Source organism: Mauremys reevesii, linkage group 1, assembly GCF_016161935.1.
Source record: "Mauremys reevesii isolate NIE-2019 linkage group 1, ASM1616193v1, whole genome shotgun sequence".
Classification (NCBI taxonomy): Eukaryota; Metazoa; Chordata; order Testudines; family Geoemydidae; genus Mauremys; species Mauremys reevesii.
The window spans coordinates 318,851,803-318,879,110 of NC_052623.1; the positions used below are offsets into that span (position 1 = coordinate 318,851,803).

The 27,308-nt window shown below is 41.8% G+C and overlaps 1 protein-coding gene across 5 annotated transcripts in view; it reads right to left on the reverse strand.

Moving 5' to 3' along the window:
* Positions 1-27,308, reverse strand: part of IQUB (IQ motif and ubiquitin domain containing) — a 133,454-nt gene that overhangs the window by 23,120 nt on the left and 83,026 nt on the right. For all 5 annotated transcript variants that reach the window (XM_039510513.1, XM_039510499.1, XM_039510506.1 and 2 more), the window contains 3 exons: positions 25,162-25,355; positions 22,370-22,410; positions 13,013-13,098 (listed from right to left, as the gene is read on the reverse strand). In XM_039510513.1, coding sequence (XP_039366447.1) covers positions 13,013-13,098; positions 22,370-22,410; positions 25,162-25,355 — 321 coding nt within the window. The remainder of the gene's footprint in view (positions 1-13,012; positions 13,099-22,369; positions 22,411-25,161; positions 25,356-27,308) is intronic.

Consider the following 27,308-nt stretch of genomic DNA (forward strand, 5'->3'; position numbering starts at 1 on the left):
GATGTTTATCTAAAAAACTTATGTTCTAAGAATTATTTTGGAGAAGATCTATGGCCTGTGTTATGCAGGAGGTCAGACTATATCACAATAGCTTTGGAATCTATTAATCCTGACCCAATTTTCTCACAAGCAATGGGATTTTGACCCCTGCTGTAGGTAATTTTCCCACAACAATGAGAGAAGCTGCAACTTTTATACCATTTTTAGAATTCCCAGAGGAAAACATGCTCTGACTGGCTGCCTTCCCTACTTCCTCGCCTCCTGAGGAAGAGCAGCCAATCAGAGATGCTGTAGGAGGCAGGCAGAGAGTAATCTCCTTCCCCATTGGAACTGAGAGAAGTTTTTTTTTAATAGGGATAGAGGGGGAGGGAATTACCAATACCATTTTCCCAGGGAAGAGGGGTTAGAAAAAGCATTGCAGATCAGGGGAGCCCTACTCCCACCTCTCCAATCCTGTACAGTAAAAAATGAGTTCACTTCTCTCTGCTCTTCCCACCTTCCCTTCCCCTCCACGAGGGTTCATCTTCACTACAGAGTAGGTGCAGGCTCCTAACAGTGCCCTTGTCCCCACTCCATCACACACAAAAAACCTCTCACCAGAGTTTGGTGGTGCTTCCAACCCAGGCTCGCTGACATAGTTGGGTTTACGTCTTAGAGCCAGAGTGAAAGCAGAACCTGGGCCAATAACTCACCCACTTTGCAGTGAAAATGCAAGCTAAATCACATCCTCCATTGTCTTCCCACTATTCCCTCTCTACGCACAGCAGGACAGACATTCTTCCATAATTCACTGGGAAAAACTCTACGCATTGCAGTGTAGAGAAGGACACAGTCCTGGGTACGGCTTTACAGTGTAGATATTCACATCCCAGCTAGACTAAACTAGGTGCTCAGACCAGGTGCCAATCACCCAGGCGAATTCTGTAGTGAAGACACACCCTAATGCCACACCACCGGGCCTGGGAAAGTGTGGAAGGCCACTCCTATTAGAACTGCCCACTACTCCAGATCCGGAAAAGTGGGTGAAGCACACCTGGAGCTGCCCCTTCCCAGTTCAGGTAGAGAGTGAAGAGCTTCTGCGGTTACTGGAGGAGCAGAAATGTACCAGAGAAAGGGGTTGATTTGCAGCTGGAAGGATGCAGAATTGATTGCAGCATGTCACTGGGAGTTGCATAATTAATTGATGTAGGTGTGCAAGGGCCAAATTGCATTACTCACTATATATCTGTGAGAGTTGCCACCACTAATTGTCAAAGGCACATTTTATGAGCAGGGGAAGTTCAAAAATCAGAGGGCAGACCAAAACCACTATTTAATCCTTTTTATTTTATGATTTTTTTAGGCCAGTCTCATGATTTTTTCAAATGTTGGGGTCGGCAATACTGTGTATTTCACTTTTTATTTTAAAAATCCTTTTTTATGGAATGTAATTTGAAACCTCTGTAAATCATACGCCACCATCTTCCATTCCTTGGGGGCCATCTGTAATCATAAATGGTAGACTGACAAGGTGCTATGAGGCTATTCACATTCTCTAGGTCAAATTCTGCCCATAAGTTACGTTATGTTCAGTGTGATCCCATCATTGTTACCAAAGACAGAAATATTCTTTTGGGGCTAAATTTTGCTTTCAGTAACACTGGTGTAAATCTGGAGCAAATCCACTGTAGTAAATTCTGAGGTAGTCTGAATTTACATCAGTGTAAGGAAAATCTGAGCTTCTGTCCTTTGCAACACTAATGAATCATAGGGCAAAGGACAATAATATTAGTAAATAGGACCTGTGTGACAAGGTCGTCCAAGAGAACTTAATTAAAGCATGTATTTTGCCACAAAAGAATGTAAATAGAAAGGTGCTTGCCTTCTGTTCTGTTTTCTTATGCTCGGTAGCACAGTTGAGTTTACTGACAATATAGTAAAATTATGTAAGTTAGAGTGTAACTAAAAAACCAACCCCCCACACAAGAGAGACCACAACAGCATGTTTGGCAAAGCTAATCTTATAACTAACAGACTTGCCCTTTGGAAGGAGACTATTCAGAATTTCTTTCTACTTGATATACTTTCCTCACCCCACATTTCTCACATGATGGCCACAAGTGTACTGAAGTTCAGTTAACCCTTACAGCAACAGATGACCAAATGTACGAACTCATCTCCTGTCTCAACAGAGTAGTTATCCCACTTCCCTGCCAGCTCCTGAGCCATCATCTCAATCAAACAAATCTCCTTCTACCTTCTCAGGTCTGTGTTCCCTGTTCCCCAAAATTTAGCACCAAAGCATGCACCCCTTACTAGCAAGCTGACCATAACCGTAGGCTGCTGGCTACTGATCCTTGTTTGTGGCTACTGATCCTTGTCTTGTAACAGCAGCATTACATTTTGGAAATCTAATAGATGACAGGTGACTGGGGCCCGAAAATAAAGCTCAGTTTCTTGCCAGCATGCCTGTGTGTCTCACCTTTACTACACCAAAAAAACCTTGTGTCTACTGTTCTTCTCACTCCTGTACCCAGTCCAGCCTCCCATTCTAGATAGCTCCAAGCCTGGCCTCTGGCATGGACATCCCAACATGCTGGTTCTCAGCCTGACAGAAAGGTCAGGAACAGTAGCAAAGAGAAGATGATCATAAGAAAAGCATAGACTGGGAGAAGAGAGGCATTCCCAGCAGTAAGGAGGTGATGGCTGAGTCTGAAGACAACTCCCAAGAGTCCAGCCCAACTCTGAGACAAGAAATCCTCCTTATTCCATTCCATGACCTTCCCAGTGGGCTTGGCTGAAAGTCTGCCCAGTTCTTCTTTGCGTAGATGCAGACATGTATTCCACTTAGGTGTGTGCATGCCCAGTGCGCCACAGCATTTTGGCTAGTGGTATTCGTTGAGGGGCGGTGCCTGCACCCCGTGGCTCTGCCCTTCCCGGCTATATAAGGTGGTGCTGTCCTGACTTTCCTCAATTCCTTCTCATCACCAGTGGCTAGAGTCAGAGCTCTGTGTGGTTGTAGTCTCACAACCTTGCGTTTAGTCTTAGCCTAGTTTATTTTATATAGTTAGTAACCAGTAGATAGCGTTAGTTGATAGTTAGCGTTCCCAAGTGATAGCTTTTCTTGACTAACTGTTTTTCCATCAGAAAATGCCAGTTTGTCAAAATTCTGTGGGAATATGTCAATTTTTAGGAAATTTTATTTTAAAGATTTAAATGAAGCACTTTGTTATTTTTATATTGTAATTCTTTTCTAAGATAAATGAAAATATAAAAATAAAATTACTAAACATAATACTAAAGTAAAAATAAAGCCTTATCTAATGAGTCACAATGTGCTTCAGAATGAACATGCCAAATCTGTGTGTTTGGCTAGCTTGTCTCTAACCACCAGATCACACATTCCCCACTGCACACACACACACATCCAGGAAAAGAACCCAGGAATCTTCATTCCCCACAGTCTACTGATGTCTGGGAAATAGTAACCCACTGGCAAAGTGTGTGCTGCATTCCTCTCCACTGGTTGGTCAAAATAAGGGATAGCAGTCACTTCTTTAGCTCAAGTGCTAGAGGCCTATGCTGGGGATCTGACAATACAGTGTCCTTCAAACCCTACTACCAACCCATGGGGTAAGGAGAGTGTCATCATTAGGGCCCTACCAAATTCACACCCATGAAAAACACGTCACAGACTGAAATCTGGTCTCCTCCCATGAAATTTGGTCTGTTGTGTGCTTTTACCCTATGTTATACAGATTTCACAAGGGAGACCAGAGTTTCTCAAATTGGAGGTCCTGACACAAAAGGGAGTTGCAGGGCGGGTTGCAAGGTTATTTTAGCGGGGACATGGTATTGCCACCCTTACTTCTGGGCTGCCTTCAGAGCTGGTCTGCCGGAGAGCAGTGGCAGCTCTGAAGACAGCAACGCAGAAGTAAGGGTGATAATACCTGCCATCCTTACTTCTGCATTGCTGCTGCTGGTGGCTCTGCCTTCCCGACCAGCAGCCGCCGCTCTCCAGCTGCCCAGCTCTGAAGGCAGCATCGCCACCAGCAGTAGCACAGAAGTAAGGGTAGCAGACCGCAACCCACCTACAATAACCTTGTGACCCCTCCCACAACTCCATTTTGGGTTAGGATGCCTAAAATTACAACACTGTGAAATTTCAGATTTAAAATAGCTGAAATAATGAAATTTGCAATTTTAAAAATCCTACGACCATGAAATTGACCACAATGGACTATGAATTTGGTAGGACCCTAGTCATCATGGTTGCACAGGATGGATTTTTTTTTAAAGCAACTGGTTTATTTAATACACAGAGTGAGAAAGCTTCTTTTAGAACTTGTTTTACAGTTAAACATTAAAACTTATGACACAAAGTTCAACACCACACAGGTTTCTCACATATTTTGATTGCTTGTGTTGCTACATTGGCATGTTTGAAGGCTGAGTATGCTACTGATTGGTAGTGGCTTATAATGACAGATCATCAGAGGCGGGGATGATCATGGACAGCTGGAAGAAATAAATAAAAACCTACTCATTTTTGACCGCTATTGTCACTCTGTGGGGAGTGGATAATGGGAGAAAGACACTGAGGCTGTAAAGAGAGATCTGGTATCTAACTAGCTGAGCTAACATAGCTATATTTATTTAGTGCTTAGATTGTGCCCAGCTAGACAGTCTGTGAGCCACCACAACTGCTTTAGGCAAATGAGTATAAATGAAAGTGAACAATAGTGTTGAATAGAGCTGGCCAAAAAATGAAAAATTATTCTCAAACAAAATTCTGAACTTTCAGGGTGTTTTCATTTCAAAGTGCTCAAACATGAATCACTTTCTCTTTTAAAAAAAGTTCATAATTTTTAAGAACAATTATCGAAATATTTTAAATTTAAAATTAAAATTTAAATTTAAAATTAAAACCCAATTCCCAGTCAACGCAAAATGTCAAAGGCTGTTTTGATAACATTTTTGATGATACTTTTGATAAAAAATTGTCAACAAATATTTTAGAATAGGCAAAAAAATTGATTACATCAACATTTTCATGAAAAAATTCATTAAAAATATGAGAGGTTTTCTCATTGTAAAATTGCCTTCCAGAACTCATTCTAGTGTTGAGACAAAAGAAAGACAAAGTACTGCAGGTGGCTGCTTAGCCAAAGTTGGGGCACTGTTCTGTCAACATGTGTGAGCTATTTCAGCCTATCAGTTGGAATAGCTATCATCCCTCCTAAACAGCAGTATCTGAGCACTTGAACTGAGTCCAGTAGCCCTTTCTTGCCACACTCAGCTCTCTCTCACCCAACGGTTCACTTCTTCAGAGCAACACTGCAAATCCCAAAAGTCTTGAGTTAGACCCCTACACGCGTGAAATTATTTAAAAAAAAATCTCATGATTTTTGGTCAAAGATTAGATCATTTGAGGAGGGGTCTGTCCTTGTAATTTTTTTGAAATGCCCCTGTGAGATAGGGTAGCCTAATGCTTTGAGGAGCTGGATACATTACAGCAGGTTTCTGTAGTTTATAAAATTCTTACGTTGCATATGGTCTCATTAATGAGTGAATGTGATACAAATGGAGTATTAAATATAGTCCTCTCTTGCGCCCACCCCCCCAACTTGTTAGGTTTATTTACACTGAAGCATTTTTCTGTTCCTATTCATTTCTCACTTTCTTTTCTTTCTAATGAGCACCAGAGAACACTGCCACTTGGGAATCAGTTGGGTTGTCTTAACAACAACTTGACAGAAAAGGCCAAGGATAATTGCCCTGATCTAATCATGATATGCCAGGTGAGACTTGTGGAAGAAAGCAGAATCTGGGGCCAATCAGAAAGGAGAGGATCCAAAGAAACTCAGTTCCTGAGTCTGAGCATGGGCAATTAAAACATGGCAGGCTTCCTGAACCCAAAAGCTAGGAGTGGGTAGCCAAGTTTCATGTGGTGGGGCGAACCCTTTGAGGGCAGCAGGTTGAAGACCTCTGCTGGGAAACTTAAGTTTTTACTTCAGGGTTCTACATTTGTAACATTTGTGCATGTTTTAGCCCAGCTTGCGGAACTACAAATAAAACTGTTGTTTAACCCTCCAGAGACAGAAGCACCTATGGCTCTGTTTTACAAAAGCCAGACCCTCCGCTTCAGGCTTCCTTGCAACACCTTGATGCTCTCAATGTGCATGTGACAATTACAGCATTACCAACTCTTGTTAATAAAGTCAAGTGAAGTGATTATGGCCCCTGCTGCCAGAGCAAGTGGTGGAGGTCCTATAACTGGGTGGCAAAGGGTGCCTCTGTTGTGCCCTGTTAATAATTCCTCCCTTCTTCAGGGCTCTCCTGTTCCATTTACACCAAACACAGTCTCACAGGCCCTTCAGACCAGGCTTTTACCCTTTTTCATTTCCCCAATACCACAAACTAAAACTGAAAACAACAGCTACCCTACTAGTCTTGAGTTCTGTCCTCAGGTGTCTCTTACCACCAGGCCTTCTGCCTCTAGCAGCCACTGCAGTTTCCTCATGCTTCTTATAGTAGAAGCACCTTACCCCATCTAAGGTGTTAATCAGGGTTGGATAAACCTAGCCCTCCAGCATGTAAGGGTAAGCCACCCTGTTATAAGGCCCAACCAAGATCAGGATCCTATTGTGCTAGACACTTCATGTAGTAAAGAGAGAGTCCCTGCCCTCAAGAGCTCACCATTCAGTTCAAAGAATGGTGGTGAGTTTGTGACACAGGAGTTGAAACCCATCAGACTCATTTCATGCGAAGGCCACCAAATATCCATTAAGATGGAAACAATTTTTAAATTTTTAAATAAAATGCCCCAGCCAGTTCTCAACTCCCATTATTTAGAGTATAAACACAAAAAAAATAATAAAACAAATATTAACTCAAGAGTCTAATTCACTTCTAAATACATTTTTGCAATGTAAAGCCTTTCCACTAATTGCTCCAGTGTCCTTATATCTACTTTCATACCTATATATCTCTTTTTTCACACAGCAGAACTGAACCCACAATTTTCAGTTCTACAGCACAGACCTTCTTCCACTTCAGCCATAGGAGTAACTTGGGGAAGGGACGCATGCTGTTATCCTCTAGGTGAGCCAGAGGGTCTCCTGTGCTCCTATCTCCCATTCCCCTCTCCCACTCCTTTTAAAAGTGTATGTGACCATAAATGTATGTGACCAGGGGAGACACTGAAAGTGCAGGCTGTGAGTTAGGAGGGAGATTCAGAGCTGGTTGAGAGACTCCATGTTGATTTCCCTGGTCTGCAGTGATCCTGAAGAATCCACATGTTTGCTACTGGAATTATCTCACCCTGAGGGGAGAAGGGAAAATCTCCTCCCAAATGGAACAATGTGGGTGGAATTCTATGAACTTCCCTTTGTGGAGTGTTCTGCCTTTGGCCCGTTGTCAATACTGTTACACATTACCCATTCAAGTTCTTGGCTCAGAGAGATAGTCTATAAATATGCTAATGTCCTGGGCCCAAGATATTGAAGATGTAAATAATTAAGGTAAGTGACTGTCGTCATCAGATAAGAGGAGGTTCATTTCTGCATTTCCTAGTGAAGTCAATAGGAATATAATTATTAAACACAAGATGAACTTCAGAGAGGCTAGAAAACACATGAACTGATAAAGCACTACAGACGTTAATGTCTTTGCTGAGAAAAGCAGCACTGCAGCATCTAGGGTTAAAGGTTAAAATACTGACTTGCAGTTATTTACGTGGATATCATACTAGAATATGAAACAAATCATGGGATATTGCTAAAAATATTTCTTTCTCCCTCTTCCATTCTGATTCCAAAATAACCAAGCTGATTTTTTCCCCCTGTAGTAACATGCAACCAGTTTCAGCCAGCTTGAAGCAGTTCTTTGCTAATTATTTTAAACAACACTTTGAATAGAATATGGAAAAATCTGGCTGAGTTAGCTGGGCAATAATTAAGTATACTTTCTACATCTACAAGTTAAAGTTTATTTTTTGAATGTAAAGGAGTGCTCAAAGCTGGAGGGAAGGGATAGGAAAACCCAACTATTTCTTCCTTCTTGTAGCTAGCAGCAATATGTCTCAATATGGCCTATAAATCTTCCCCCCAGGTTTGAAGACTATAAATGAGTAAGTGAATACCCTACTACACACACACACACACACACACACACACACACACACACACACACACACACACACCTCAATCCCAGCATTTAGATGGCATTTGGGCCATTCTCCTAACACTTATTGTCCTTGATCCCTGGCAAAACTCCCATTACTGTGATGTCAGAGATTACTAAATTTGATAGCAGATACTATCACTTTAATCAGAGAGAGAAGAGGTGAGGGTGCCAACTGCAAGTGGATGAGGCAGCAGTTGCAAAGCATGTACAATCAATTAAAAAAAAGTCACTGTACAAATGGAATTTTCCAACCCTGTCACCGGCCACAGATGATACAACTATTCTATAGGCAATATGTAACCATCGCTGTGCTCAGTTGAGAGGCACAGCCTCCACTTCCTGTATGTTTTCATAGCCAAGAGTAACACATTCAATACACAGCAGTTTTTGAAATCCCTCGTGTCACAAAGGTCAATGAGGAATTGCATCTTGAACCTACAGTCCTTGCACATGCAAAATACCTATTGACACCACTGGAAATTTTATGTGCAAAACAACTACTAGGATGAGGCTGATATACAGGACCAGAAAGTCTGAACAACAAGCTTCTTGAAATTTTCCTCAATACAACTCACAAGAATTATTGTGTGGCTCTGATTTTCATGTGGGACACAGAGGTGGGGAAGTGTAGTTCCATCAGAAAAAGCTGACCTCTTCTAATAGAAAATTATTTGTCTGGCTCGGATTGAAACTCTCAAATTACTGCAAATACTAACTTTCTGTGAAGAAGCTGCTCCTCTTGACTCTACTTCGTGAAGCTCCAGCCTCTAGCTGTTGCTAGGCAATATGCATCTACTGCAGTCCCCTCTCTCTAGTCTCTCGCTACCTTGTGGCCTGCCAAGGAGTTCCTGGCTGAAGCTGACAACTGAAATGGCAATAGCAGTGGCTCCAAGAGATGAACTAGGTGATGTGGCACCCATAGAGTGGGCCTGGTGCCAAGTGTGGCAAGGCCTTTCTAACCCCCCTAACTTCTTGGGACCTTCACCTGAGCGGATGGGGTGACTCCAAAAAGACACAGCTGCCCTCCCTCAGTTAGGCACATACAGGCCTCCAATATGGGAGATATCAGGACCCAGGTAGAAACATTGAGAATTATTCCGTCACACAGGAGAGACTGGGATTCCCTTTCCTGATCCAAAAATAAACCACCGTGTTTGCTGCTGAGGACTGACTCCCTTGCATAAGCAGTGACTGAAGGATGACTCTATGACACTGCACTCCATATTCTTCACAGTGATATTTTTATGACATGATTATGGTGTAATTATGATGCATTTTGTACAAGGTGTCATTGGAAAAGTTATGATTTAATTAACATGATTATCCTATTTGCATGCATGTATCATTTTTGTATCTGAAGTTATGAATACTGACTATGGATCTGTATTTCAAATGTGATTACTCTGGAAAACACCCACAGCTAGCCTTTCAGGTATCACAATGATGAAGCTAGACAGTGCTAATGGCTAATCAACAAAGACAATGGGCTATGGAAAAGCTTAGGCTTCCTGTAAACGTTTCAGCCGGCCTGTAAGTAATAGCTGCTTTGACTCAGCAAGGGCATGTGATCAGACCACATGATACTGAACTCCATTTTAAGTACCTGTATTTTTCCACAAACTGGGCTGGGAACTGTTTTTGGAACAAAGGATTCCCACCATATGTTAAAGCTATATAAGGTGGGGTGTAACATCATCTAGGGGCATCACTCACCACACAAGGACACTCCTGGAAACACCTGAGGAACAAAGACTGAACTGGGGAAAGTGCTGGTCCCAGGCTAAAAGGATTTCTAGCCTGTGTATGGAAACCTGGTGGACTGCTTGTTCATCCATAAGGGTGAGAAATTGCTAATTCATATCCAATCTTTTTAGTATCTTAGGTTTGTGGTTTTGTTTGTGGTTTTGTTTATTTACTAGGTAATCTGCTTTGATTTGTTTGCTATCAATTATAACCACTTAAAATCTATCTTTTGTAGTTAATAAACTTGTTTTTTGTTTTATCTAAACCAGGATGCCTTTGAGTGAAGTGCCTGGGAAAAATCTCAGCTTGGCTAACACAGGCTTGTTGCATATCCTTCCCACATCGAGGGGAGAGTGAACTATTTATGAGCTTACATTGTAGAGATCTCTGTGCAGTGCCAGACAGTATAATTTTGGGTTTATACTCCAGTGGGCAGGGGGTGTGCCTGGGGAGCTGGGGAATTGGCTTGTGTTTGCTATTTGCACTCAGGTAGCTCAGTTTGGGTGAGTGGCACCACCTGCCGTTATGTTGGGTGTTAACAAGTCCAGGTGAGGCTGGCTGTGTCTCCAACCAAGATGGTTGACTACAGAGCCAACCCAGCTGTGTCTCTTAGAGAGGCACAGTGGTTCCCACAGCTCCCAGGTTGCACCCCGGGGATGACAACTCTTCACATTACCCATGTGACAGAATCTAATATCCAGAGGAATCTTGAACTAGCTACCAAAACTAGTAACTTGTTATTTGCTCATGCTCCAAAACGTCTGTTAGTCTATAAGGTGCCACAGGATTCTTTGCTGCTTTTACCAAAACTAGTTAAACTAGTTCAGCATAGACTTGCTGTTCTGAGGTATTAGCCATCTAGCTCCAGGCTCATGACCCAGAAGATATGGCAGAAACAAGCAGACAGAGAAAGCCTGGGTAAATCTCTATCTCCTGGTGGAGTTTCTATATGTTGCTTCCTTGGCTGTGGTCATCCTGGCCTCCTTTTACCTGCTCACCAACCACCTCTCAGCCACAAGAGACCTCTCTGGCTGCACTTACTAAACTGGTCTTCCCCATCAATAGAGAAAAAGGACTTTAATCATAGGAGGATTTTGATTTCTACCATGTTAATTCACTTTCTCAGAGAGAGACTCTTGTCTGGAATCCTGCCCATGTTTTATTGTTGATAAGCATTTCTCATAATTGCTTTAGCAGTGCTTGAGGCTATGGAAGCTTCCACTAGAGAGAAAGGTCTGCAGCAAAGAGGTATTACCACTAGTCATGAATTGCTTAGCAACAGCTAGGAGGCAGAATTACCTGCAAGGGAGCCGAAAGGAACAACTGTTCAGCTCTGGAGTAGGTATTTCCTTTGCAGAAAGTGAATTTACATATATAATACCAATCTTTTTATAAGAAGAGTATCATGATTGAAGTCACTTTCCTTTAAGGGTAAGGAATGGTGTCCCTAGCCTCTGTTTGTCAGAAGGTGGAGATGGATGGCAGGATTATCTGTTAGGTTCACTTCCTCTGGGGCACCTGGCATTGGCCACTGTCGGCAGACAGGATACTGGGCTGGATGGACCTTTGGTTTGACCCAGTATGGCTATTCTTATGTTCTTATCAATGGAGAAGAAAAACTTGGTGAAGGCAAATCTCTTATACCGAATAGTAATTAGAAGTGGAAGCACTTCCCAATTCCTTTCCAACAAAACAATATCAAATTAGCTGATTAATGAATGAATGCTGCACGTGACTAGAACATTCATGGAAAAGTACCATGAGATATTAGCTTATAAATAGGAGTGAATGCCAAAAACATTATGCTGGCTATAGTGTAAAGAGTTTTATTTAAAGCTAGATGCTGGTGACATTCTTCAGAAGTAAAGAATAATGTAAAATTCCTTTTCACTTAACCAACACTTTTGTTATATATAATGATCAGCTTCTTGGTTGTCACTGGGGATTGAATCTGTAATCTCTATATAGAGCATAAACCTTTACAGCTTGAGGTGAAGGAATAAATTTGACTTTAGCTGACAGTTGAGTACATTCATATCTTCATTGGACCAAGCACAGACAGAGAAGCATAACACATATTGAGCATGGGGTTACACATAGGAAATGGATAGATGAATCTCCAGTAGGTGCTCTATTGGCTGCCTCCCATAGCCCTCTCTGGCAGCTGATAAACCTTGAAAGTACTGCAGTAATTTAATATCACTTTTACTGTGCAAATAACTTGAAGTGTTTTTACATGGACTTGCATTTAGAATGTAGAAGAGTTTAATAATTTATGGAATGTAGAATAATTAAAAATGACTGCATTACTTTAATTATTGACTAAAGCCCCAGTTGGCTGAACTGAATCACTTTAAAATTCCTTTTAAATTACTCTCAATATTCCTCTAACCAACCCCAATCTTTTCTTTCACAATCTACCACATGCATATCTGCAATTTGCGAGTGACTGCTTCCTTCCATTTCATACTGGAAAGAACTGTGACAACTTGTAATTCAACCAGCTTGCCAAGAGAAACAGGTCACACTGAGGAAAGTGACCTGTTCTCATCATTATTGACCTCTCTACTAATCTGTGTGTCATCTGCAAACAGTCCAGTGTCTGTATCTATTTGATTACTGTTCCTTTTCCTCGGACTACCATCAAAAAGTGCAATCAGTTCTGGCTAAACCTCACGTATCTGGAACTAGATTTAGACCACCAATTCATTTCTCTGGACAACTAACATCCATCAGCTAATTAACAACTTCTGGCTAATAATGACCTGATCTAGGTTTGAACCCTCTAGAGATGAAAGACCTGATAATCCAGTGCTTCATTAAGGTCCTTCTTATGCAAAAGACAATAATTAAATGGGAAAAAATCTAAATATTATGTTTTTAAAAAATTGCAAGTTATAAAGACCACTAAAAAGGTGGCAAATTCACAAATCTATTAAAAATACATGTCGGTAATTGAAAATCCAGGCAATCCTTTCTGCACAAAGTCTTGTACAGGACTGACTGCTTACTTGTGTAATCCTGAAAGTCACGTACAACATTCATTAGCAAGTATTGTTATACGCCAAAAATTTGACAGCTCTAGACACGGAAGACTACTCACCCTTGAAGGTCTCATTGCAGTATAAATTACTGAAAACTGAATTCCTTGTTCTTGTAGACTCATAGTCAGTCTTCCAATTATTTTGTCTGTAAATACAAATTTGTACAGCTTACCAAACTCTAAATTGAGAACTAAAAATCTATAATCATAATACAAGTAACAGCATAGATAGGTATTTAAACTTAGTATAATTATTTAAAAGCATCTATATGACACCACAAGTTGCATGATAATTTATAATAATAGAAATGTAAGGTGGGAAGGGACCTTGAGAGGTCATCAAGTCCTGCCCCCTGTGCCGAGGCAAGACTAAGTAAACCTAGAGCACCCCTGACAGCTGTTTGTTGAACCTGTTCTTTAAAACCTCTTGTCAAGGTTCCTTCCCCACTCTGAACTTTAGGGTACAGATGTGGGGACCTGGATGAACAGCTCTAAGCTTAACTACCAGCTTAGATCTGGTCTCGCTGCCACCATCCAGATTTCTGAATTATCTGGAAAACTCTCAAATACTAGCTCCCTTTTCTGGATAGTCTTGAGATTTCTTCACCAAATTCCTGGTGAACACCGATCCAACCCCTTGGATCTTAACACAAGGAGAATTTAACCATCCCCCTTCCTTTCCCCCATCAATTCCTGGTGAGTCCAGATCCAGTCCCCTTGGATCATAAAACAGGAATGCAGGGGCAAGATTAGAAAGGCACAAAATGAGCTCAAACTAGCTATGGGAATAAAGGGAAACAAGAAGACTTTTTATCAATACATTAGAAGCAAGAGGAAGACCAAGGACAGGGTAGGCCCACTGCTCAGTGAGGAGGGAGAAACAGTAACAGGAAACTTGAAAATGGCAGAGATGCTTAATGACTTCTTTGTTTCGGTCTTCACCGAGAAGTCTGAAGGAATGCCTAACATAGTGAGTGCTAATGGGAAGAGGGTAGGTTTAGAAGATAAAATAAAAAAAGAACAAGTTAAAAATCACTTAGAAAAGTTAGATGCCTGCAAGTCACCAGGGCCTGATGAAATGCATCCTAGAATACTCAAGGAGCTAATAGAGGAGGTATCTGAGCCTCTAGCTATTATCTTTGGAAAATCATGGGAGACGGGAGAGATTCCAGAAGACTGGAAAAGGGCAAATCTAGTGCCCATCTATAAAAAGGGAAATAAAAACAACCCAGGAAACTACAGACCAGTTAGTTTAGCTTCTGTGCCAGGGAAGATAATGGAACAAGTAATTAAGGAAATCATCTGCAAACACTTGGAAGGTGGTAAGGTGATAGGGAATAGCCAGCATGGATTTGTAAAGAACAAATCATGTCAAACCAATCTGATAGCTTTCTTTGATAAGATAACGAGTCTTGTGGATAAGGGAGAAGCAGTGGATGTGGTATACCTAGACTTTAGTAAGGCATTTGATACGGTCTCGCATGATATTCTTATCGATAAACTAGGCAAATACAATTTAGATGGGGCTACTATAAGGTGGGTGCATAACTGGCAATAACTGTACTCAGAGAGTAGTTATTAATGGTTCCCAATCTTGCTGGAAAGGTATAACAAGTGGAGTTCTGCAGGGGTCTGTTTTGGGACCGGTTCTGTTCAATATCTTCATCGACGACTTAGATATTGACATAGAAAGTATGCTTATTAAGTTTGCAGATGATACCAAACTGGGAGGGATTGCAACTGCTTTGGAGGACAGGGTCATAATTCAAAATGATCTGGACAAATTGGAGAAATGGTCTGAGGTAAATGGGATGAAGTTTAATAATGACAAATGCAAAGTTCTCCACTTAGGAAGGAACAATCAGTTTCACACCTACAGAATGGGAAGAGACTGTCTAGGAAGGAGTACGGCAGAAAGGGATCTACGGGTTATAGTGGACCACAAGCTAAATATGAGTCAACAGTGTGATGCTGTTGCAAAAAAAGCAAACTTGATTCTGGGATGCATTAACAGGTGTGTTGTGAGCAAGACATGAGAAGTCATTCTTCCCCTCTATTCTGCGCTGGTTAGGCCTCAACTGGAGTATTGTGTCCAGTTCTGGGCAACACATTTCAAGAAAGATGTGACGAAATTGGAGAGGGTCCAGAGAAGAGCAACAAGAATGATTTAAAGTCTAGAGAACATGACCTATGAAGGAAGGCTGAAAGAATTGGGTTTGTTTAGTTTGGAAAAGAGAAGACTGAGAGGGGACATGATAGCAGTTTTCAGGTTTCTAAAAGGGTATCATCAGGAGGAGGGAGAAAACTTGTTAATCTTAGCCTCTAAGGATAGAGCAAGAAGCAATGGGCTTAAACTGCAGCATGGGAGGTTTAGGTTAGACATTAGGAAAAAGTTCCTAACTGTCAGGGTGGTTAAACACTGGAATAAATTGCCTAGGGAGGTTGTGGAATCTCCATCTCTGGAGATATTTAAGAGTAGGTTAGATAAATGTCTATCAGCGATGGTCTAGACAGTATTTTGTCCTGCCATGAGGGCAGAGGACTGGACTCGATGACCTCTCGAGGTCCCTTTCAGTCCTAGAATCTATGAATCTATGAATTATTGGAAACCAAACAAAGTTCAAAGGGTTAGTATACATAAGATATATGCACAATATGTACTATACTGAGAGTAATAATTCTACTTTGCCTTTGTGAATTTTGGTTGTGATACTACTAACTCTGAATTCAATGGAAACTTTGCTATTGACTTCAATAGGAGCAGAAGCAAATCATTAATTAGCCCTGCTGTTAACATTTCTGAGAAAAGAAAGTAAGTCATTACAAACTACCAGGCTTTCCAAATTCAGTGTCTTGCCATAGTTTTGCAGTTGTGTTCAGTAAGGGAGTCCAAAGAATTTTCTTATGGAACATTCATCATTCATAAAATCATAGATAATTATGACAATGTACAGCCTATCTCAGTTTGCCACCTGAAAATGCTAGGAAAAATCTCAAAAAACATTAGCTTTTTCAGAATGATTGATGGAGAAGTCAGTCAGTGGGCTAATATTTCCTGTCTCGGTACGTTTACTGCTTCTTATCTACCAAGCAAACCCTTCCAAAGAATGGATATTTCACAACCCAGCCAAAACAGGCTTCTAAGTGAAGAATCCAAAACATGGATTCTAAGTGGACAAGCTACAGTAACTGGGTTTAATTTTCATTTATCAGTATTTGCTCTCATTTCATTACCCCTTTAACCTTTTCTATTTAGTGAAATTGTGCTCTCACACTTAGGCAGCTTTAAGTAACTGTTTTTCAACAGGATTTTACCAGGTTTGCACAACTAAGCCAATAACTATTTCAATCAAGAGGGGCAGTTATCTAAAGGTGTTTTTTTAAATGATAATCAAAATTTATCTCCTATAAAAAAAACCACACATAGACTTTCCCCAGCAACATAAATGACAGTTTACATTTTATATATTTGATCTAGGAGTTCTGAGAAATTACATCCTGCAGATGTATATGCAGTAGGCACAGGGAACAGTTTCTTTTTAAAAAAACCAACAGCTTGAGCTACCATTTGCAGCAGGTATAATACAAGGTAAATGCATGTGTTTGTGTCTCATTTAAGATAATCAAAGAACTTCTGAGATAATAATACATTATTTAGCATTTCACTGAAACAAGGAGACAAGCGTAGCTATAGCTACCAAGAATATCAATGACTTTTGGCTTTCAGAAAGGTCTAGAGACAATCTGTTTATTCAGAGGAGTTGTCATGTGAAAACACTCAGGACAGTATGTTTGATAAAGACTACAATTCACCTGTTACCAAAAAAATACAAAAACCCCACGACACACACACTATCCATTTCTTCTAAAGTATCCTTAAGAATGTTTCTTAGATTATAAACTCTTCAGTCCAAGCACAGTGTCTAGCTCACTGTTTATACAGCACACAGCACAATGCAAGCCCTACTTACTATTTATGAAATTAAAATAATAATGTTTAAAAGTTAAAACACAAAAAAGCTGGCAGCAATACAACTAGAATCCTGCAACCATATATTTAGTACCTAACAGATATACAAAAGTTATCTCAATTAAGAACCTCCACCAAAACTGATAACAGAAAATAATTCCCCTGCTCCCTTCTGGAAGGTCCAGAACCTGCAGTCTCTACTGAGGCTCCCATTAATTTCAGTGAACACTTGATTTAAATAAGAACCACAGGATCAGCACTAGGACTATCATATGTTACTTCCTAATCTATCTTCATTTCCTCACTGGACTTTTACACCATTGGGGTGGGGAGGAAGGAAGAGAAGAACTGAGGGACAGGAAAGGGAATGGAAGGAGAGAAGTCAAAAGAAAGAGAAGGGTCAGAAAAAAAATAGCAAGAGAGGAGAATAGGAAAGTGAAGGAAGGAGAAAGAGGTGAAATAATGGAGAAAAGTAACAGGTAAGAAATAGGGCTTAGGAGGAACAGACTGGGAATAAGAAGGAAAGGCGGAATAAATGAGGAAGCAATTAAAGGCCTGATCTCACATCATTAAAGTCTATGGGAGTTTTGCCACTGACTTCAATGGGTGCAGGAACAGGCACTTAAGGGAGAAGAATCTAACTGACAGCTGATATAGAGGAAAGGTTCTACTGAGAAGGAAAGAATCTTAGCAAAAGGGAAAATGGGGGGGGGGATCCCAAGTGAATGTCATATACTCTGCCTCAAACAAGAGAGAAAGAGAAAATACTGAAAGGAAACAGAAGGAACAAAAGACAAAGATAAAAATCAGGGGAAAAACACAGTATCTTGAAGACGTGAAAGAAGTATGGCCCAAGAGAGAAAAAAATGATCTTTAAAAAATGAGAGACATAGTCAATGGGATCTTTTCACAGTTATTACCTATACACAGAGAGAAAAAGAAATCTTAACCAAAACCATAGGTCTGGATACTTGGAATTTTGGGGAAGTGTAGTGGGGCAGCTGCCCCACTCCAACAGAAAAAGGGCTGGAACAGGCCAAAGAGGCTGCACAGACCAGCAATCAATCAGCAAAGGCCTGTGGAGAGCCAATCAGGGTAAAGAAAGAGGCAGCCAATCAGGGCCAGGCTGGGCCCTATATAAAGACTGCCTAGCAAAGGAGAGGGCAGCCTCTCCCTGATTAGTAAGGGAGGAGGGCCAGCTCCTGAGGTAAGAAGGTAGCATCTTGGACAGAGCAGTGCTGGGCAGGCTTGGGGAGCAGAGGAGAGCTCTGTCTCAGTTACCTGCCAGACTGTGGCCCCTGTTAAAAAGGGTCGAGAAGGTGCATGGGGCCAAAGGGGAAGTGGCCCAGGAAAGATAGGCAGATGAGAGGGGAGAGAAGGAGGGCAGAGGGAGGCTGCCACTCGAGGGTCCCTGGGTTGGGACCCAGAGTAGTGGGTGGGCCTGGGTCCCCCCTTGCACTGCATCTGGCCATGGAGGAGTGTGGCCAAGACTGACTGCAACTTGCCCCTGAGGTGAGAGGCTAGACTTTGGGGTTGTGGTTGGTCACTGAGACAGGTGCAAGCCAAAGGCTGTCGTTACCCCCCCCCCCCCAGGAAGGGGATGAGAGTAGAATAGTGGGTGCTGCTGAAGGGCAGTGTCCTGAAGCAGACACCGCCGAGCGGGGAGCAAGGCAGTTCCCAAATCAGCAGAGCAGGCAATGGGTGAGACATAACATGCAGAGAGTGCTCCACAGCTGACAAGAGCTAATTCCCGGAGGAACCAGCAGGAGGTGCCAAAGGTGGTGAGTCTGGACCCTGTTACATGTGGTGGAGAATGCGGGCATAGACGATCACCCCTGATACAAGGGGCAGGGCAAGGAGTATGGGACTATTGCCTGGATCTGAAATTGAGGAACTGAAGGTGGAGAAAATGGTGAACTGGTACTGGAGAGCCTGTGTGGCCTGGCTCGCTGAGCAGCAAGGGGGACTGCTTCAGCTGCTGCAGGGGGAGGGCACATGGACCTCATTGGAAGCCAGGCACCTGGGGCCAGAGGCCAGTGCCGGGGCCTAAAGACTGTTTCGCCTGTGGGTGACTGGGACACTACAGAAGGGAGTGCCCCTAACAGGTTGGGGCACAGAGACCCTACCTGGACAAGGAAGGAACTGAGGGAGCTCTCCCTGTGAGGGTAGCAGGGGGCCCCCAAACATGTTGGGCCTGTAGGAAACTGGGGCACATGAAGAGGGAGTACCCCTATGGGACTCGCAGGGCCCAAGCTTGCCCTGCAGGAAGGGCTATGCCAGAGACAAACTGTGGGAGAGCTGTGGCCAACAGACACTGGAAATGCTTCCTTTGCCACAAAGAGGGCCAGTTAAGCCGGCCCTGCACCCAGAGAAGGAGGGGCAGGCTGTAGGATCGGCCTGGGTCTGAAACTGCCCTGAAGGAGGGGGTGGTGAGAACCAGGGCCCTAGAAAGGGGATTGTCTGGGATAGGGAGGCCCCAGATAAAAAGTGGAACCCATGTGGGAGCTGAGCAGGCTACAGTGGGCACCCAAACCCTTGAGGAAGGGAGCCGGCTGCTCCAGTGGCAGGAGAGACATCTTGCAGGCCCAGCTAAGAGGGAAGCTGGGGAGATAAGACCACATGGGGGGGAGTCTCTAAGGGGGAGGGTGTGTAGAGGGGTGGCTGCTCCACTCCTGGAGAACAGGGATTAAAAGCAGCCAAGCTAAGATGACTGGGGAAGCAGCCACAGCTGGGGCCATGCCTAATCAGGGCCCAGCTGGCCCTGATAAGAGGGCTGGGGGTCAGAAGCTAGAGGAGTCTCGCTCTAGACCTGGAGTGGGAAGGGCTAGCTGCCTGGGAGCAAGGTACCTGAGGTGGAGCAGTGCTGGAGAAGGGGAAAGGGAGCTGGGGAGCTCCAGCCTGGGAAATCCCCAGGCTGCAGGCCTTGTTAAAGGCCAAAGCTGGTACAGGGGTTGCAGAGGTGCAGCCTGGGCTTAGGCAGAGGCAGCTGGTCTGACTCCCTTGCCAATGATGAGTTCTTTACAGACTTTAGTCTGCCCCAGTGAGTGGGGGCTAGATGATGACTGGCAGTAGCCATTGAGGCAAGGTAGGTTTAGAGGGCTGGAGGTTCCCCTGGGAGGGGAGACCCAGAGTGTGGGCTTACCGCTGGGGCAGAACCCCAAGATAAAGGGCACCAGGGTCCGTGAGGGACACGGGGCCAGCAGCAGGCGAGACACCGGCCCGCAGAGGGTGCTCCATATGCTGGAGAAATAATTCCCAAGATGACCAGCAGGAGGCACAAAACTCCTCCAAAGCCAGGATGGGAATGGGGGCAGATCCAGCTGCTGGGGGTGGGAGAGGAGGAGAACCATCTCCCCTGGTCCTGGGGGCCACAGCAGGGAAAACCATGTCCTCTGGCTGCCCAGACAGAGAGAGCTCCTCCAGCCACAGGGTGCACAGAAAGTGCCCCTCCAAAAGCGGCCACATTTTTATTCCTGTGCATGCCCCTGTGAGGAAAGTAAAGAATTTACTGTGACATGCATACAAGTCTTTTTGAGTTGCTGTTCACTGTTACAGGTCTGCAGTATTTCTCCTGATTTTACTGTTGGTGTTGTCAGAAACAATACACAACATTTATTTACGGCATTCTTTTCATGTTACAGGGATGTGATAAATGGCATTTGTTGTTACTGGTCCAAACACCAAATAGTAGCTATCAGTTGTCAGTAAATAATAAATACAAATAATTAATGACCCTGCAAGGAATTGTAACCTCAAGAGGTCTCCTGATAGCAGTAACATTTGGTAAATGGATTGTGTTGTGCTGCCAATAACAAACAGATTTGCTCGAACATGGAATGCATGATTTGGAAAGCTGTAATGGGAACCCTTTATATAATGCAGTTATTGGAAGAGAACAGTGAGATTCCTATATGATTTTGTCCCATCAATTCCATAGACCTTCAATGGGATTTTTTTCTTTTTAAATCAGCATTTTAGTAACTTCATTTTTTTAAGTTTAAATTCACTGTCACTGATATTTTCAGGAGTTATTGGGCAGTGCTTTGGTATCACCATGGTTGGCAAAAGCATCACAAGGACTGAACATGAATTGTGGAGCCAGTACACACTTCTACTTTTATACAGCTGATGGCACAATTGAAATGCAGGCCAGGGCCTAGCTTTTGCTGCTCAGGTGTGCAAAGGAAGCAGAAACAGGCCATTTCTTTGCTGGAGCAGTGAGTCCCCTGTACACATAGAGTGAGTATAGCTAATTCCTACATCATCCCACCACTTCTGCAGTTCCAGAATAGGAGAGATCTGAGGGGTTGTGGCCAGAAAGTGCTACACTCTGGCAGTCCCCATCTGGCGGAATGTCCCTTGGGGTCTGCTACCAGCTGGTGGAGTTTAGAAAAGCTCTGAGCCTCTAGTTCTCCAGTGTTTTGTGCTTTTTTTTGGCTAGTGATGCTACCATAGTGTCTCAATGATTCAGAGACAGAGAGCTAATAATTTCTTTTAAAAATCAAATTCACTTTGTCCTATGCAAAAATAAAGCACCATTAATTTCAGAACTAAGGTGTTCTTCCTGATTTCCAAAAGCTGCCTCTGATTTTAGATCTGCAGTTTTTGGGACACATATAATTGCAGGCACATTGTATAGCCACTTAGCCACCTACAGTAGTGACTTGATTGTGTGGGCAATCACTGGGGCCCATGAGATTGCCCCCCACAATTATTTGCAAGCTTCATAATAGGAGTTCTAATTTGGAGCCCAAGTTAAAACCCTGTGAAAACTAGTGCTGCCTATTAATTGTTTTACAGCTAGCTTACATACCCTAAGGAAAAGAAAAGGTTTTTAATACAGAAATGTATGCACTGATGCCCCCTTAAAAAGCATTGTGTGGTACCTATAAAGACAACAAAAAATTAAACTTAAAATCAAGCACTCTTTGAAGGGCCCCGTTATCATTTTACAGAGGCAAGAGAAGCATTTCCCAATCTTTTCAATCACGTGTACCATTTTTCTAGCCTAAGACCACAATCTTGTCCTTTTGAGCTGACACCTCCTATTTAGTTGTGTGCACTGTAATGTACAGACATATGAGTGGGTCGGCTAAAATGTACAGAAGTAAATAGGAGACACGGTGAGCAGAAGCTTATCACTGAAGCAGGGATGGAATTCACAGTATCAATCACAAAAAGACCAGTCATATTTAGGGCCTGATCCAGTAAAGTCAACTGGGAGACTTCCATTTATTCCAGTGGACTTTGGATCAGGCTGTCAGTACCTAAATGCTATGGTGATTGGCTATAGACAAGTAATATAGGTGCTGATAGATTAAAAGAATCCTAAAGAATTAGTAATAATATCATACCTATTGTTGGGAATCACTAGAAGGTATAGCATGCACCCTCAGGAAAATAGGATCAAATCATGAAGCATTGGATACAGCAGCCACATTGCTTACCATTTGCAGCGAAAGCCTTTGCAGTAGAAATATCATTTAATCTATACAAAAAAGGAAAGATAATTAAAATATTGCATGGACCAGAATAATATTCTCAAGAAACTTCTGGAGTTTTGGCATGCCCTTCCTATGCTGGTCTGCAAAGCTACTACTCCCTCCTTATTCAATCCTTCATTAAAGTCCATTTCTTTTTTCTGCAAAGCCCATAAGAAACTAGTCAACTAAGAGATGTATTTATTTTACTCCTGAAAAACTCAAACTTTGCTCCACCAAGCTGTTGAATTCCCCAGAACAAGAAGCCATGTTACTGGTATTAACCTGGTCCTTCCCTCCCCAGACTCCATCTCATTAAGTTTTGTCCCCTCTCATTATGTCATCTTGTCTGATATTAGCTTAGAAGCTCCTTAGGAGAGGGCTCTTGCCTGTACCTATATTGTGACATGCTATATATCATTATGCTATCTTAGGGTCCAGTTATGTCTTTGATAGAGAAAGAGTTATACTGGAGCTATGGAGGAGCTCCATTGTCCAAGTGATGGTGCATATATTGAGGCACCAGGGAAACGAACTAAGCAGAGTGACTTGCTACACCTATGCAAATGGTGTATCCAGACCTTCTCTCTCTAACACTCTTATGGTGGTGCTTGATGGCTTGTGTTGGATATATACCTATCTCATAGAGCTGGAAGGGACCCTGAAAGGTCATTGAATCCAGACCCCTGCCTTCACTCACAGGACCAAGTACTGATTTTGCCCCAGATCCCTAAGTGGCCCTGTCAAGGATTGAACTCACAACCCTAGGTTTAGCCAGTCAATGCTCAAACCACTAAGCTATCCCTCCCCACTGCAAGCAGGATAGGTTCTATCTTTACTGTGCCCACACATGCTTTTACTAGGGTTCCTAATGGTGTTGGCAGTGCTCCTCAGCACAGCAAACCAACTTATAGCTGCCTTCTGTGCAGGTCCACTGGGGCAAGAAGAGACTACCCAGCATCTGCTTCCCCCTTTTCCATGGGACAGACATAAGTTGGCCTTCAGGGCACAGCAATAAGCAAAACTCAACATTGGAAATAGGAAGTTAATATTTTAAAAGTTGCTTCCTGTTGATCTCAACATCTTGCAGTGTGGTTTGCAAATGTTTAGCATCAACTTCAAAGTACACTAGTTGATTGATTGTACTGAATTCTGAGAGCTATAAATGTGAAAGCAAGTGTTCAAAGGCTTGAGGGTGTTACAGGGTAGATTTCAATGAGCACAGATGCAAAATAAATTTCAATGAAACTTTAGATTTTTCACATGTACAATTTACTTTTATGTTTAAAAGCATTTCCATGTGCTCTTGCCTCTCTTGACATCAGTGACAGAAATGTTTACAGTAATTTATCACTGCTGTCACTTGGAAGAGAATGGAAATGCTGGTTAGAAACATGTCAAGTGGTGGTGAAATTGACAACAGAACAAGTTATCAGATTAAATAAAATAATCAAAGTCCTGTCAAACTCAATAATTTGTATGACTATATTGAGATAAAGCACCTAACAGGAATATTGACAGCACCTGATAGGACTACCTATAAACTTCATAGCTTTTTGTTGAAACAGAAACACAGAAATATACAGATTGCCATTCCAGCTCAGGAGAATGGTCCATATAGTTCAGTATCCTATCTCCAACAGTGCTATACCAGACACTCCAGAGAGAGGTGTAAAAGCCCCAGAATTAACAATCATGCAATAATATGCCTATGAAGGAACTTTCTCCCTCACCCCATCAGAGAGAAGATGGCTTAGTCCTAGAAGCATGAAGGATTTGATAAAAGCAGCAAAGAATCCTGTGGCACCTTATAGACTAACAGACGTTTTGCAGCATGAGCTTTCATGGGTGAATACCCACTTCTTCGGATGCAAGAGAAGAATCCGAAGAAGTGGGTATTCACCCATGAAAGCTCATGCTGCAAAATGTCTGTTAGTCTATAAGGTGCCACAGGATTCTTTGCTGCTTTTACAGAACCAGACTAACACGGCTACCCCTCTGATACAAGGATTTGATAATGTCCTTTGAAATTGTATAATTTCTAATTTATTTAATATTTATAATTTCATTAACCTGTCTAATGTGACTAAGACTGATCTCAATATTGATATAAACATCCAATCCTTTTTATAATCCTGCTAGGTTCTTAAACTCTGGAATACCTTATGGCAGTGAATTCCACAGGTTAATTACATGTTGCTTAAAATAATTCCCTTTATCAGTTATAAATGTGTTGCCATTTAATTCCATTAGGTGCTCCATGTTTCCAGTATAATGACACAGATAAAATTTGACTGACCTTCTCTACACCATTCAATTACTGTCCTTCGTAAACGGACAATGTGAAATAATACAGTGTGTGTATTTAGGACAAAATATTTGATAATAACTTTCTTAATCCTGTAACCCTATTGTTTTAGGGACAGATTTTTAAAGGTTTTTAAGTATTGCTGTGCTCAGCATTACAACACCTAACTGATTTAGGATCCTAAATCCAATTTTCAAAAGGGATTTAGGAACTCAGACACTTTACTGCCAATGTGATTCAGGCTCCTAAGTGCGTAAATTCCTTTTGAAAATAAGATTTAGGATCCCAAATCAGTTAGGTGTTGCAACACTGAGCATAGCAATGCCTCAATAGCTTTTACAAATCTGGGCCCAGTGACTTATATACATGGTTAATACACATGGAATTTTCAAGAAGGCTTGAAAATATACAGAAATGTCCATTCCAATCTTTATTGCAACAAGCTCCATACCTGCTGATTGGCTGTAGCCTTATCACAAATATGTTGGGCTTGGATGTGTCTACTTCCAGCTTAGATACCTCAAACTCATCTACGTCTGTTAGCTTCCAATCCATTGATTCTTGAAGATAATCCAAAAGGTAACTGGTAGCCTGACAGTCAACAGCCGATAAAACTAAAGAGGATGATGAAGACTCAAGGAGTTCCTGTAATAAGTATGTGGAGAATTTAGTCATCTGCTTCATAGTTAAGACACTGGCAGATTGCTATATTCTTGATTATGATATTCAAATCTACACACAAATCCAACAATGCAATTTTAAAAAATGACAAGTAATGAGCACTGGTAGAGATGGTTGAAAATTTTTCAAAATTACTAAAGCTTTGCAAAGCTTACATTTTTTTCTATTTTTTCATCAGTTTATAAAGTTATTGAAATGTCTGAAAATTCAAAATGTTGATGAATTTTTTTTGCAAAATTTGTTTGAATATTTTCACAAAGATAATCCTGCATTTTTCAACCAGTAATGTATTAACATTTTTGCCAACAGGTTTTATTTCTCTTTAAATTGATAGCACATTTTATTTAGCACATACTCCATATGAAGCCTTGTAAGCATGATAGTGAAAGCATGACAGCTCCTGGTCTGCATTCCCCAGAACATATACAGTGCTAGTTTCCTCACACTTCTACACCAATGTGTCTCAATGTGTCACAGTAATTCTGTCTACATAGCTACTACACCATGAGGAAGTGCATTCATACTGCCAGTCTAATACATAAAGGGCATCAAACAGCTGTCAGACAGGAAATTAATGCCCTTGTAATTGAAACTAATCAATACAGGTAAGCACAAGTTAGAACAGTACAATTCAGTACCAGATAGCCACACTACCATGTCTACACACTTTGCATGTTAAATAACCATTCTTGATAAGTGCTATGAGTGACTAATTCGTAACAAATAATTTGACAAATCTTGCCTATTTTGGGATCACAGAATCTCATGCTGTTGCTATTTAAATTTTTATAAGTATTTTCATGAATTTCAATTACTTCCGGGCTTGCTACTCAAAACCTGAATCACAAAACTCCGACTGAGTTGGCTCAGCCGGGATTGATCAAACGGTATAATATTTGTTATTTGATCAGGTGAGCATGACTCTTATTCAGGTGTCTGAGCCAAACTCTCATGGAAAGTGAATTTAAAAAAAACAAAAACCAACCCTCTTTCTGCATGAATGAATAAATAATGCTAATGTTCTGAAGACGCTGTTTCTGTGTCACTGCAAACCTACACTGTCACAGGCTCCCGAATTGAGACTCTGACAGGTGCTAAGGCCAGTTGGGCCTGTTGCCTTAATACAGTTGGGAACTAGGCGGGCTGCCATGCAGAAATCCAGTTCCAGAATGGCTGAACCATGTGGTTCTTCCAGAGAAGTGTGATGGTAGCAAGGCTGATCCACAAATGGTGCACATGAGAAAGACTAATGGAGTCTAAAACAGGTTGCACTGTGACTATGACACCTTGTTCACAGTATTCTCTCTTTTGCATTTCTTAATTTAGGGATAATTGCTACTATATCTAGTGTTCTGATATTAAACTTGTTATAGACTCTCTCTTAACTAATGCTAGTGTTATGGTGTTGCTAAAGCTTTTCTCCTCCTACTCATTCTTTCTGTCCTTTAACACTTTCCTGACCCTTTTCTGTTTTTCTGATTGCTCAGATGTTTTGCTGTTGCTTATGTTTCCTGATGGTATTGATTTTAAAGAAGGGAACTCCAAGCTAAGGTTAGACATTTTCAGTTTCTCTAGCTGCAAATCAAAGATACTTCGGTTGCATTGTCTAATTAGCCAGGATGGTAGAAAAATAACTACAGAAATGAAAACAGGGCCAGGCTGCATTGGTTCACAGGCCTCTGAGAAGGGTTCTCAGCTTCTTCTACAGGAAAATGATGTCATAGCCCGCCCTGCTTGTTTTGGTTAATGAACCTGAAGATAGTTAACATGTTGCATGAAAAAATCATGATGCTATATTTAATGCCAATAGTTTTGTTACTTTAATTCAGGGAAGTCTATGGCCTGTATTATGTTGGAAGCCAGACTAGATGATCACAAAAGAGTCCTGTGACACCTTATAGTCTAACACATGTATTG